We start from the raw sequence: 15,707 nt of genomic DNA on the forward strand, positions 1-15,707 counted from the left end.
CCAAATTAGTAGGCACACTGAAGCTTGAGAAGAGGCAACCTGAACCTTACAATCAGTCACCTGAGTGGATTCTTAAAAATACCAATGCTTGGGGTGTTTGGGTGGCACAGTCGGGTAAGCCTCTGACACCTGGTTTCAGCTGAGGTCATGATCTCAGAGTTGTGAGATCGAGTCCCATGTCCAGTTCTGTGCTCAGTGCTGAGTCTGCTTGAGATTCTCTCTCTCCCTCCCCCACCCCTCCCCCTGCTTGCTCTCGGTCTCTCTCTCTTTCTCTCTTTCTCAAATAAACAAATTTTTAAAAAATCTTTAAAGTTCTGGGATAAGATCTAGGTAAAGGTATTTTTTAAATTCCTCAGAGATGAATCCATATATCCATTGAGATAAAAGTTTCATGTATTTAACACTAAATAACAATGGATGAAAAGCCCTTCAGAAATATGCGTGGTTTTAGTTAGCAGTAGTTCTTCAATAATCCAAAAATATAATTAACATCACCTATATAAAAGTGTGCAACTACATGTTTTATACTAGTCGTTGATCACATATGTCTTAGTCAACGGGAATTTGGGCACCTACAAGATAGAAATATTACTGAGAATTGCAGAGATACACCCAGACTCCGCACTTCTCAAATTTTATTTGGGTTTACAGCAATAATAGTAACTTTTTCTCAATTTAAGCAGTTCCATAAAAAACAATTAATTTCCTAGGAGTAAAGTAAACAAAGTAAACCTAACTTCAGGGAGTCAGTGGACTTGGAAATTGGTGAAATATTTAAAAAAAAAACAGCCTATTTTAAAATGCATATATACATTTCCAAAGTGCTAAATTAATGGGTTTATTTTATGGTTTTAGTTTGCTTTCAAATCAATCAATTTAATCCTGACATAAAGCAACCCTGATGTAATAGGAGCTGGAGAATTTTGAAATACCCTGAGGTTCACAATTCTAAAAACAGTCATAGAAATGTAAAGTATAAGCTTTACTCATCAAAATCTGAGTCTCTTGAAATTGTGATTCCATTTCTACCAAAAGTTTGTGAAATTTCTGTTTGTAGCTTAGTGAGCTCAGGTCAGATGCACCAAGAATGGGTTGGAATCATGCTGGCAATTTATTCCAGGCTTCTCAGCAAAAGCAAACTCGTATTGTTACAAATACAGACAGCCCCATGCCTCTTTTGCACCCTGGGTTTCCCAGGTCTTGAGTCCTCATCCTCTTTAGCTCTGCTCTGTGAACTTTGCAATGGGGTCATCACTATTGCCATCTGTTCCTTCCACAAGTCCCGTATGAGGTTGACTACTTGAACCTCTTAGATTAAATCAGCATTATGTTTTGTTTTGCAAGTTCACATACAGCATTTCTAGTGGTCTTGTCATATCAGTAATTAAGTACTATCCTGTGAGTCACTGGAGTATAACAATTTCTTTCATCCCCAAAGTCCCTTTATATAACAATACATTTCTACAATTCAGATATTTGAATATATACATCCAATCATTATTCAAAATGTAATATTCACTCATTTTATGTATAATTATACGTATAAAATAACTGTTATAAACACACACACTAAAACTAAATCTATTTAGTCTAAATATCCTGTGTATGCTTGACCCAAGACAGCCTTAACATTCCCTTCAGCTTGACTAAGTTTTAGATAGTTTTCTTTCTGACTCAAGAACGTTGACTTCCCTTTTCTTAGAGCATTTAGTTTAGGACAATTGCAATTATAAATTATTTCTCTGTGCCCCTGAGACATCAATCTTCTCCCAGCCTCTTATAGTTTTATAACCCAGGAATGTCTTTCTCAAGGACCTGGGGGCCATCTCTTTGAGATCTATTAATCAAGGAAGATAGAGCCTCTATCTCCAGGCCTCTGTGGTTAGGTAGAAGCCTAACTTTGGTAAACACAAATGTCAAGCACAATTGGTCTAAGCACATTGACCAACGTCCACAATGTTTTTCACTACTCTTCCACTAGCTTATCCCACTGCAAATTCTCCTTAAAAATGGTTTAACAAGAGTTAAGCACACTAACAATTTCTTTGTCATGAATAGAAAGTTAGGATGATTTTTTCACACTTATTGAGTATAGCACACTTGCTAAGAATGGTCTAGACTTGGCTTTGCTATTACTTGTTTTGTGACCTGGGGCTAGTTTCACTTTTTTGTGTCTCATTTTCCTTTTTTTGTAAAATGGGGCCAAATGCTGACTCTACCTCATATATTTGGTGTGAGGATTAAAAACAGTGTTAGTATGGAAAACACACTCAGAGCAGCGTCTGGCACATAAAAACTCAGTTAAAAGCTTCCTACAGCAGCTACGTTACAATGTTCAGAATCTTGCCACCAATTAGTTATGTATCACTTAAACACACAATTCATTTCTTTTGCCTTTTCATATGTTTTGTGCTAAAACTCTTAGGCAGACTGATTTGCCCCTCCGATGGCATGTTCAAAGACCGTAATATAAACTCACCAGTTGAGAGGTAAGTATTACTTGGAAACCAATTATATTCTCCCAAAAAAGGAATTCATGATGGACATTGTTAGAAAATAGTAAAATAACTTGGAAAATGCTGACTAATTTAACAAAAAATAAAATAAAATGCAAATAATCTGCATAATATAAACAAATGTGTATACATCATTCCTTGAATGAAGAATGAAGATACCCACCTCATTGGATTTTTTGAGGATTATACAAGATAACTTACAGAGTGATTAGCATAGGGTCAGAAATCTGGAAAGAGTCCAATAAATGTTAACTAGCTATTATTAGGGGAAAAGTGAAATAAAATTGTCACATGCCAGCAATAAAATTTCCATGAGAACAAACTTTAGTGTTTCAAACATCGAATAGTTCTGTATCAGTGATTATCAACCAGGGATGATTTTAATTCCCTAAGACCATCATCACCACTAGTGGGAACTTTTGGCAATGTTTGGCTTTTTTTTTTTTTTTTTTTAATAATGATTGGTGTCTACTGGTGTCTAGTCAGTAAAGGTAGGGATGACTAACATATTACAATGCACAGGAGAGCCTTCACAGTAAAGAATTATCTGGTCCAAACTGTCAATAGTGTCAAGGCTGAGAAATTTTCTTCTAGGTAAGCACATTTTTATTTATCTTTGAAGTATTAATTCAGTTAATAGTCTTTCTTTTAAATTCAAGTCTAGACATATTATGTAGGTATAACCAAAACATAAGGAAAGTCAGTATATATTTTCCTTAAAGCTGGTAGCTCACATTAGGAAATAGGTTTCAACTGATTAGTTGATGTCCAGCATCTCTTATGTTGGCTGCATTATGGTCCCCATAGGCAGCCTGATTCTTCTATAGTTGCATGTTGGCTAGTCCCCCTCCTCGGGCAAGCCATTCTTTTCTACTTCATTTATTTTCTGCCTCTGCATCCAGTCTACTAAATACTTAAAGAAAACTAATTAGAATCCACTATTTCTACTATATATGTGTCCTGTCCAAATGCAATTGAGCCTTCCTTATTACCTTCAAATTCTCTGTATTTTTATCTTCTCTTAGTTCTTCAGCTTCTCTCCATTAAAATATAATCTTTTTTTAAAAAAAGATTTATTTATTTATTTATTTGTCAGAGAGAGAGAGAGCACAAGCAGGAGGAATAGCAGGCAGAGGGAGAAGCAGGCTTCCTGATGTGGAACTCAATCAAGAAGCCTAATCTAGGACTCGATCCCTGGACTCTGGGATCATGACCTGAGCCGAAGGCAAACACTTAATAACCGACTGAGCCACCCAGGCATCCCGATAAAATAAAATCTAACTATAAAACTGATCTTACTTCATTTCAGTGATTCTTTATTGATTTTTTTTCTATATCTTGTATCTCATTTCCCCCTTTCCTCCTGATTGCCCTTACTTCCATGAAATAGTCTTGAAAATATCTTCCTTGAAATAGGTTTCTTCCTAAGATATAGTACTATTTGACCATCCTTTTTGCTTCCAAACTTGAAAAAGCTGCTTATTCGTGCTCTGCTTATTTGGTAACAACCCCTTCGTTATTTATTTCCTTATAATCTTTTCCCTTCCTCACACATATTTTAATCAGAATATTTTTTCAAAGGTCACCAATGATCATCTCACTGGCAAACACAATAGCCTTTCCTTAGCACAGCTGGATTCTATTCATTCATTTCCACCAATCTGATGCATGTCTCAATCTAGATGTTCCAGAATAACATCAAATTTATTACTGAAATTACATTTATCATATTATCTTCAAAACCTTAACTTCCTTGAGACCCAGACTTGAAACGTAAGATCCATCTCTCTTGCCCATATCTCAACCTCATTTTCCATACCCAATCATTCCCAAGATCGTTAATTCCAACATCATTTGAATTTTCTTCTTTATCTGACTTACAATTCTGGAGCATGGTTAAGTTTTTACTGAGTATGAACACTATTCTACACCTTCTACATATATTACCAGATATGCTTTTCAAAAATATCTGTGATCTAGGAACTACTCCATTTTATAGATGAGGAAAATCAAGCTGAATGATTTTAAATAGCTTGCCCAGGGCTACATAGCTACTTTGGCAAAAACTGAATCCAAATTCCATGTCAGTGCTGCTATTGTAAGTTTGACAGTCAATGGTTTTCACCTACCACCCTGGTATCGTCTTATGTCCTGACTTTGCATCCTATAATTCTACCTCGGACAGCCTAAGTCCCCTGTCCCAACTTGCAGATTGTCAATTGCCATCTCTGTATCTTTATTCATGTTTCCCTCCATTCATGGACAGATGCCCTTCTACTATATTGCTTGAAATCCAAATCCTAAATATGGGTTTTAAATATTGTCTTAAATGTTGTCTCATCAAGAAATATACATACTTAAAGTAATAAGTGTTTGAAATTAATGGACCCACATGTTCACATAATTTTAGTGTTGGTAGATACATATAAGTCTAATATTTCAATCTTCATTTGCTACAGTTTTGTGTATTCTATTAAAAGTAGGATTTGCTGGAAAAATCAAATGGACCTTCTTAATTTTCTGTACCTACACAGTTTATTTCCCTCCTATTTATCTATATTACAGTGAGAAAAAGTATAAATAGAATTGTAACCTAGGGGTTAGAAGCGTTTCAACAATGCTTCATGGGGAGGCTATACTTTAAAATCTAGTCCTCTACAAATCTAAAATATTGATTTTGTCAGTAAGCATTTAAGGAATTGATTAAGTTCTGGGAGACTGACTTATACTAACCCAGGTTGGCAAATAGATTTAGACTCCTGTGCTAACTAAGATCCATTTGCCGTGGCTGCCTAGAAGAGCAGGGCAGAGTGTAATAATCTATGTTTCGATCTGGAAATGGAATATAATGGTACTTGTAGCATATATTTGTCATTTACATACTAAAAATTTACTAGAAATTGGCCTAGTAATTAAATTGTTAATTTATTTGATTTGCAGCAACATATGTCTCTAGTGCTTAAAGCACAATGGCTCACCATTTTTCTAACTTCAAAAGGTGATGTTGAAAATGGGAGCAGCAACAGGGAGGTGCATAATTTTGAAAAGTATTTCACTCAGACTATGGTAAGGGCTGAAAAACTGTGCCTGGCAAACTACAGAGAATACCTTTATACGTTGGCATGTCCTTGCCTTCCAGGTCTAATATGTTTCTTCTCTAGGTAGTAATAGACAGACACTGCTGAATTCTAATCTTCAAATTTATCATTAGGACTATTCTAACTAATCCCTTTGTGTTTGTTTGTTTGGTTGGTTGGTTTCCATGTGACTTCATGGCAGAAAATCACTCTTGGATTTATTCAAATTCTAGGCCTGCTTTGATAAAGCTACATAGCAAGCTGTGGTTAAGAATCTCTTGAAGTAGCCAAGACTTCTCAGTTGTCCCATAACAAATAAAATTTTGGTTTACTTCTAGATATGGGTAATCTTACACATTATCTTCAAACTTTATCTGATCAAGTTTTAGATAGTAACTTCGTTTTCTTTTTAATTCTTTTTGGCGGTTGAAGAGAGTAACTTAACTGTTTTCTTTCTTGTTGTTTTATTATTTTGTACATTTTATGTTTACAACATTTTCCTTATTAGTCTGTATATTCCTTAGGGGTTGGAATCATATATCATTCATGATTATATTCTTAGCAACACTTTTCACATTGCCTTGCACAGAATAGCTTTAAACATATTGTCTAAGTGAATGAATATATGAATAATGGATTAAAGAAGGACTTCAATTCCCTCGTTTTAAAGGTTGAAGCAATTGTGATTTTATTTTTCTATTAGAGTACAACCCTCATTAATGTTCAGATATTTACTTAATTTTGTTTCAACAAAGAGAATAGAATGAAAATGTTGAACCCATTTGAAAACCTAACAGAAAAAGAAAACTAGCAAATTAGATGTTGCAAAGGCAAAAATTGTTAAATGACTTTTAGACTAGTAGAAGTTAGTAGCAAACTGTTCACCAATATCAGTATCCCAAGCCAGCAGTCACAGGAGGGAGGTGAGTTGGATCTCTCTTATTAGGGGATTGAATTCATTGGAACCTAACTCCTTGCTGAGTTCCCTTTTTCAGGGGAACCTTCTGAGAGTTAAACAGAGCTCCAACCATGCAAATAATGAATCATGGAACATTGCATCAAAAACTGGGGATGTACTGTATTGTGACTAATATAACAAAAGAAAAATTATAAAAAAAAAATGACTAAAGAAAAGAAAAAAAAAAAAAAAAAAACCAGAGCCCCAACCAGAAAAGCAAAGGTAGATGCTCTTTCAGGCCTCATTAACAGAAGCAAGAGCTGTCATACATGATTTTGGCCAGGTGGAAAGTAAAATAAATTTGAGATTTTCTCATTAAAAGAAAAAAAATAACAACAAAGCTGTGGGTTGACTGGTAACAGAACTGCCTTTCAAGTTCAATACAATACTGAGCTAAAGCAAAAACTCAGATTTGAGAGCAGTTCAATAATAATTGGTAACTGTGATACGACGAAAAGAAATTAAGTCATGAATGAAGTGCTGCCTGTTAGAGATTTTGTTTGTTTTAGTCAAGTGAAATTAAAATTCTTTTTTCCCTTAGAATTCCATGCCATCATAAAAAAACATATGAATGAGTTGACTTTTTGAGTGACTCGCCACTAGCTGTTACTTGATGACCCATGTCTATTGGGCCCTTTGAAGAGTTACAACTTTTGTTATAAAATCCAGCATTATTAACTTTTGTTATGATGGGGGTATAGAAAGATTGTTATTCCAATGAAATCATCAATATAATCTTGTATTTTCTCCTAAAGTCATGTGCTTCATGTTAGGGGAAAAAAAAAAAAAATATATATATATATATATATAATAAAGACACAAGCTACTGCACAGGAATAATAGCCCTATACTTTCAAATACACTAATGAGCTCCCACTTTATTCACTGATAGTAGGAACTTCTAACTTTCCTTTCCATTGAAGGGGTTTGGGACAGGTCCCCCTGAAATACGCTGCCTTGGCATGTAGATTATTTTGAGTTAAAAACAATCAAAACCCAGAAGAGTCAGGAAAAGCTCTTTACTCCCATCCCCCCACAACTGCCTGAAAGAATTTAGATAGAGTACCTACTCCAGGAAGAGAGCTATCACCACAGATAACAACATAATGATATGAACTAAGTATGATAGACATGGAGGCGCCCAGCAAGCCTCTTTAATCAAAGTCCTCTATGTTCCATTGTTTCTGAATAGCCCAGCAAACATTTGTTTAGCAAACATTTACTCTTCCTGTGAATCACATCTCTTTCCTTTGAAGTCTCAGACCCCTATCGTCTTCTCCTTAGTTCAGGATGACATATTACCTCATTTTAGTGACTGTCTCTGGAATTTCATCTTTGTGTGGATTCCCTGTATGTACAAAATGAAATTTGATTTTCTCCTGTTAATCTGTTTCATGTCAATTTGATTCTCAGTCCAGCTAGAAGGACCTTGACGTACACAGGAAATTCTTCCTCCCCAACATAATTCAGGCACAGTGGTCCTATGTTGAAATGAATAACAGACACCATATGGAGAATAAATGTCTCCCTACCTCTACCATCCACCATGTAAAGCAATCAATTTCAGATGACCTTCAGAATTAAATGTAAATGATAAAATAAAATTTCTAAAAAACAAAAACAAAAATAAAAGCCATAAGAGTATGCCTTCATGACCTTAGAAGAGGAGCTTGCTTTAAAAACAAAAAAAGACAAAAAATGCTAACTATAAAGAAAACAAATTAATAACTTGGACTACATTACAAATAAAAATTTATGTTCATCAAAATTCACTACTTATGAAATAAAAAGACAATGGAGAAGGTATTTAAAATATATTCATTTGTCAATGAACTCTTATTCCTAATATATATAAAACTTCTACAAATTATGAGAAAAAAAAGGAAAATGACTTGAATATGCACTCCATAAAATAAAATATCAAAAATAGTCAATAAATATACCAAAAAACTCCATCAGGAAAATCCAAATTAAAAACAAAGCTAAATATAATACATTTCCACAAGGATAAAGAAAATGAAGACAGAAACAAAACAAAACAAAACAAAACAAAAAACAAGTGTTGGTAAGAAAGTGGAAAATTGAAATGCTTCTACTTGGTATTAACAGAAATCCAAATTGTTATTAACATTTTGGAAAACTGGCTGCATCAGCTAGCTTTAATAAATGATATACCTTATGTACAACTCTTGAGCTAACAGTTTCATTCCTAAGTATACACCCAATAAAAATACATACATACACAAAAATACATGCATAAAACCACTAACTGTAATAGGCAGAACTAGAAAAATTCATCAATGTAGATTATATTAACTGGCATATTCATGCAATTAAATACTTTGAAGCAATCAAAATGAATGAACTTAGCCTACATATTTCAACACGGACGAATCTCATAAACATAATGCTGGCCAATAGAAAACAGACAAAACATATACAGTCTGATTCTATCTGTATACAGATTAAATTAATCACAACTAGTTTACTGTGTTAAAAGTAAGATAACAGCTATCCTTGAGGGGTTATAACTGAGTGGTACACAGGAAGGGAACCTGGGAGTACCAATTACGTACTATTTCTTAACCTGGACACTGGTTGCATGGAAATTTGAGTTACACACTTATGTGCACTATTCTTGTGTGTGTTACATCTCTTTTTTTTTTTTTACAATATTAAAATTATTTTATTTTATTTTTTATTTTATGTATTTATTTTTTTATTATGTTCAATTAACCAACATATAGTACATCATTAGTTTTTGATCAGAGGACCATAGGGAGAGGGAGGGAAAACTGAATGAGAAGAATTCAGGGAGGGGTATGTTATATTTCAATACAAGGTTTACTTTAAAAAATGTATGGCAGCCACCTAAGGACACAGTGGTATTAGAGAGACTTTCATGCAATGGATTAATTTTGGGAAAAAAAATATGATAGTGACATCTTAAAAACTGTACATTGCATAATGTCTCCAAATAATTTCTCTTTTGGTAAAATACTGAGTTATTTAAATAGATATTAAATAATGATCACAGTAATTTGAATATTCAGAGTACCTTTTGATGATTGGGAACCTTGCTGTATTCATTGAGAAAGATATCTTCACTTGTTTCCTAAACCTTCCTAAGGCTTATTTCTGGCAAGCTGCTTATATATTTGAAGTAAGTAACTTTGCCTTTAAGTTGTCTGACAAGATCAAAATTCTCTGGAATATAGTACAATGAAATGAAAACTATTTCATAAAGTATGTTTAAGGAATAAGAGATAATATACTTCTCTCATTACAGAATAAAAGGATTTCGTGTAACAGTAGGGTTCCTTCCTGAAAATTTGAAAAAATGCAAACAGGAAATGATATTCATTACCATATAAGTAATAAAACTTTCTGTTTTCAAAGAATTGATTTTCTTATCAAACCTGAAAACTAAAAGTCATGACAAAAAAATTCTAATAATTTATATAGGACCGTTGTACACTTTCTACAAAGGATATAACTTATGTAGTTTCTAATGCAAATCTATTATATATATATATATATATATATATATATATATATATATATATATAAAGTTGTTTTCAAAATATCATCCCAATCCATATTTAAATCAAACCATGTAAGCACTCCTGATTCACCATATTAATTTCAAGGACACTAACAGGTATATTGTGGTAACAATTTTATACCAATATCACAGCAGGTTGATTTACTCAGCTGCACATAACAGCAGTATGTTTCTTAAAGCTTTGAAACTCTTGAATGAGACGTGGAGCACTAACTGTAGACATGCAATGTATTAAATTTCTAAGACTTCAAAGGGAGCATAATTAACTCAGTGCCACATAATTGCTCCAGAGACAGAAGAAAAGATGCAAACAGAATTGATATGCCCATTTTTCCCTTTAGCAATTAAATGACAATGTTAAGTGAGTAATTTCTTTTTTAAAACTCATTCCTCTGACTTTTAGGTTAATGTTTCCTTTGCATATTTCAACAACTTTCTGTGCCCACTTACAATGTGTAGGAAGCAGTAAAAGTGAGAGTTCTGCTATCCCCCCTCTTTTGGCTAGAATTTCCCCCTCCCTCTCTCCCCCTCTCTTAGGTCCTTACCGAACAAGTCTCTGCCCTCATCATAACCTTTACTTCCTGTATCTTTCTTTTTATCCCAATCCATCAGTTTCTTTCTAGCTTCATATGCCTTTCTATCCATCATATAATCCTTGGTAAGTTATTTCTACAAATACTTCTCTTAGGATCTGACAATCATGTACCCCTTTGGCCTGCTGACAACTTTACTATTTTCAAACTGTGAGTGTCCCTTACCATCCACAAACAGCACTAGCTGCAAGGGTGTTAAACATTGCTGGAGGAAGTTAGAGAACAATATTGATTGGATCTAGAGAGGCCTTTAGTTTTTTCAACTGCAAATTTGGAATTTGGGCAAAATGTTGCATGTTCCAAATCTAAAATGTCATGATTCAAAATATTATTTCTTTTTTTTTTTTAAGATTTTATTTATTTATTTGACAGAGATAGAGACAGCCAGCGAGAGAGGGAACACAAGCAGGGGGAGTGGGAGAGGAAGAAGCAGGCTCATAGCGGAAGAGCCTGATGTGGGGCTCGATCCCATAACGCCGGGATCACGCCCTGAGCCCAAGGCAGACGCTTAACCGCTGTGCCACCCAGGCGCCCCTATTTGGGCTCCTATAACAAAATACCACAGATTGGGTAGCTTATTAAAAGCAAAAATTTATTTCTCATTGTTCTGGAGGCTTGTAGCTCAGTCAGGTGCCAGCATGGTTGCACCATGCAAAAGTGGGCCCTCTTTTCGTTGCAGACTCCTTATTGTATTTTTACTTGGTGGAAGGTACTAGAGAACTCTGCAGGGTTTAGCATTTAGAATAGCACTGATCCTATTTATGAAGACTTCATCCTCAGAACTTCAGCAGCTTCCAAAGGCCCCACCTCCTAAAACCATCACATTGGGCACAGGATTTCAACATATGAGTTTGAAGGGGGCAAGCATAAACATTCAAACAATAACATGTCGATTCATTAACGCTGAACTCACAGCCAAGGGTACTCATGCCCGAGTGGACCTTATCGAACAGGTATTTTCTCAGCAGGACACATTGCAGTTAAGGACAGCACTTCAGCACTACATTTGGAGGCCATTTTCAGCAGTGAAATCACCAACAAATGGCACAAAAAATGCGAAAAAGGAGACATGAAATAAACTGCAAAAAGGACATTTATTTACAGTATGAGAACTGAAAGAAGAATGCAGAGCACAGTTTTGTTCAACCTTAGCTGGCAATATGGGCTGTCAGGCAACTCAGATTTTTCACAGCTCTGAACATTTCTGTGAATGGCTTATGAAAACATCCCTAGTACTGATTTTCAAGTTACAAATAACTTTCAGTGAGTAGGCAAATTTGCAAATACAGAATCAGTGAATAAAGAGGACTGATTCAAGTTAAATACATGCTGATTCTCACAAAGGCCTTCTCACACACTGGCTCATGCAAAATGTCCTTGAAAGCTGACATCCATATAGATAGATAGATAAATAGATACATACATACATACATACATAGATGAGAGAGAGAAAGAGAGAGGGAGAAAAGGATTCTCCTCTACAAAAACCAAGCAGACCATCTGGGCTAAACTGGGGAAACTAGTGTTGGTATCTTTATCCTTGAGCAAAGACCACACATAAACATACATACAAAATCTATTCTTTGTATCTCTAGAACTTTGGTGCTGTGTGCCATTTGAATTCCATGTTGTTTGCCTTTTGAATTAATTTTTTCTTGTATTGAGGGGCCAGTCTATTTCCTCAGTGGGGAAATGCTCCCAGAACCCATGGGAGAGCAGAAGAAAGTGGAAAGATATTTGAAAGCAGTTAATTGAAAACGGGAACCACTATACAGGTCAGAGAAAACAGCTAGCTTAGGATGGGGAAGGCAAGTGGGTTCATATTCTTTCTGTCATTCTCACATCACTGTTTGAGACTATAGAATAAACAGTACAGTTTGGAGACATAAAATCAGCGATTGTGAAAGACAAGTGAGTTGGGGGGGGAGTGGTGTCTGGGTAGAGGAAGAAGAGAAGTCTCAGGAAACTCACAGAAATAGATTTCATATGTTTGGGAACAAAGAGGGAAACAGTAGATTATTACAAGTATCCAAGTTCAGAGTCAAGGTTAAGGGGCCATGGTCAGAATACAAGTCAAGATCATGACTTGGCAAAAGCCCTTGGTCATCTTGTCCCTCTTCTCAGCCCATTTCTTCTGACTGCTTAGTAAATATACATGAATTGTTAGCTGGCACTCATGGGACTTTGCCGTCTGGTTTATATCTGTGTGTTACATACTGTGGGTCACTTCTCTTTTTCACATATCCTACTTTGAATCTATATAAAACTACTTGCTCTATTCTAAGCATACAGTCAAGAACTGTCTTTGCACATCTTGATATTCTTTTCGGTTCACCAAATATTTTTTGAGCATCTGCTATGGTCAGTCATGTGCTATATGCTAGAAAAAAATGACCTAGAAGTTACCATGTTTTAAGTACTTACTAGGTGCCACCCCTCTCTTCCCTCCTTTAAGGCATATCACAGGATGTCTCATTACATTACAAATTTAATAAGTTGAAATCAATATATTATTCTCATTTTATTGATGATAAAATGGAGGCTCAGAAATGTTAGGTAATTTGCCAATCCCATATGACCAGAAAGTGGCTGGGATGGACTTGCATTTGTCTGTTGCATGCCACACTTCTTTTGTGAATTCCTAGTCAAGATAATAAATCCAATTCAAATGTGCCTTCTCAACGAAGCCTTCTCTGATCTCCACAATCCTCAACCAAAGGTGACCACAGATGCTTAAACATCACTTATTATAATTTTAAGATTCCAACTTATGTTATATGTCTTTGTGTATTTATCTTAAATTCTTCAGCAGATTTTGTGTTTCTTGAAGGAAAGAACCAACACCCATAAAATTGGAAATATTCTTTCTATTGTGGCAAAATGTAGTTGTTCAAAGACTCTCTGAGTAATTTGCTAGATTAGAAAAGGTCAAAGTTCTATATTTGCCCTTAACTGCATAACAAAGTTCTCTATTAAAATGTTAAAGAAAATAACGTTATTGATAATTTTCCAAAAGTTTTATTCTTCTCAATGATTTATATTCTGCTTCAGTTCCTTGACACCAATTAGATTATAGAGTGTCAAAGAATTTCTAACACATTCCTAGTTCGGAGGCTTTATAGCAGTACTTTGGGAGCTAAAGAAAGCTTACTAGAGAAGTGAGGAAAAAACTATTAGTCAAATAAAGTCACCAAAATTAAAAACACTAATAATAAAACCCATGTGAAAGTATGTAACGTCATGACCAGTCCTAGCACTATATAAAATTAAAAAACTTGAAGTAAGGCAAATGACAACAATCCTGTCAAGGCACTAGCAAGCATTTTAGAACATAAAGATGTTATACCCATCATTAAAAAGTCTTAATTGCATTTTTACAAAGTTTTGGAGCTTCTAGCCAAATGAACAGATACAATTAAAATTTTGAAGATGCAGCATCATAAAATGTACAATGGTCATCACTTTGCAGAGAGTTTCAGATAGTTTTAATTATTCGTCTTGGTAGAGAGTTCACAGAACAGAAGTAAATCTGCTCTTTGTTTTTGTAAAAGTAATCACGTTCAGGCAATAATAGCCTGGTTCGAGTAGATCTTTTCTCAGAGGTAAAATTCGGACTTGCAAAAATTTAAGGATTAGTTGGAGAATTGTGCACTTGTGAATTTGTTCTTGAACGTGTTAAAGTATTTCAGGGTCAACAACACTTTTAAACTCCCATGACATTTCTTAAAACCATCCTGGCTATGTGCTTAAATATATAAATACAAACATTCTCAGCAGTTAACTGTGCAGGATGCGTGAAAATTTTGCGCAGGATGAATGCAACAAGCAAGGGATTCAGTGTGCAACCTCCATTAGGGCTAATGACAGTTGTGTAGTTAATTCTCCTATACGGCTCTGAATTTTCAACTTGACCGTGAGATCTATTCCAAAGCATTTAATTTTTTTAACCCTACCCCAACCCCAAGACAATTTTTACTTACCTCAGTAATGAAAGATTTGGCTGTAGCAGGATTCATAACAAGGATGGCTCGCCTAAGAGTGTCTCGATAGCGATTCAGTTCCTCTATTCTCAAGGTGTCAAAAAGAGTAGTGATCATTTTATTGATGTTGTTTTCTACCTTCTGCAATGCAACATCCATTCCCTGCTGAGACACCTTGTCCAGAAACTCCTGTATTCCACGGATATCTAGGAACATCAAAAGCCCATCAAAATGTGAATTAGAGCAGAGAAGGGAGATAAAAACTATTTCGCTCACACCAAATGCAGTTTATTGTTCAACACTGTAGGCTATTTAAAACTACGAATTGAGTAGCTGATAGAACTCTCAAATATATTTTAGGCATAGCACAATTTAACGTGTTTACATAAAAAGTGTAGGAATTATTATGCCTTAAATGAATTTCTTTCTCTTCATTGAGCATTTTAAATTATCTCACCTCTAAAAAATCTTAGGGCAGGGTAGAGGGAAATAGTTGAGGAGGACCCTCACTTGTCTAAAATAAATGTGAGATAAAGAAAGTACATTTGTTATTTTGCCCAGCATTAAAGAATGATATTAACTTAAGGTAAAATATGAATATCATTAAAAGCAGATGAATCTATATCAAAATTATTAATTTTTCTAAAAGTGGGCAACAATATCACTAAACTTGACATTTATAATCTAAATAGAAAGGGGGTTTTGAGCAGTTGTCTTCTAAGGGTTTGAGGTCACTTAGACCACAAATAAAATAGCCACATTCTTGTCTAAATTTATGAGTACCACCTCCTTAGCTCAAATATGGTGAACCTGGTAGGAGATAGTTTTCTTTTCAGGAGTATGGGGAATGTATTTTGTGTATAAAACATATATTCACATACCCATTCCAAAATAAGCAAAGTTCTAAAAGATTATCAAATGAAAATGTGATGAGCACTGGGTTTTATGCAACTGATGAATTACTGAACTCTACATCCCAAACTAGTGATGCCCTATATCATTAGTACTATATCATATA

The 15,707-nt window shown here is 34.8% G+C and overlaps 1 protein-coding gene across 2 annotated transcripts in view; it reads right to left on the reverse strand.

Moving 5' to 3' along the window:
- GRID2 (glutamate ionotropic receptor delta type subunit 2) overlaps positions 1-15,707 on the reverse strand; it is a 1,348,780-nt gene that overhangs the window by 581,961 nt on the left and 751,112 nt on the right. For both annotated transcript variants that reach the window (XM_087863984.1, XM_045791965.2), the window contains exon 4: positions 14,690-14,895. In XM_087863984.1, the coding sequence (XP_087720110.1) occupies positions 14,690-14,895 (206 nt within the window). The remainder of the gene's footprint in view (positions 1-14,689; positions 14,896-15,707) is intronic.

Source organism: Ursus americanus, chromosome 8 (genome assembly GCF_024610735.1).
Source record: "Ursus americanus isolate L20-20 chromosome 8, mUrsAme1.1.p, whole genome shotgun sequence".
Lineage (NCBI taxonomy): Eukaryota > Metazoa > Chordata > Mammalia > Carnivora > Ursidae > Ursus > Ursus americanus.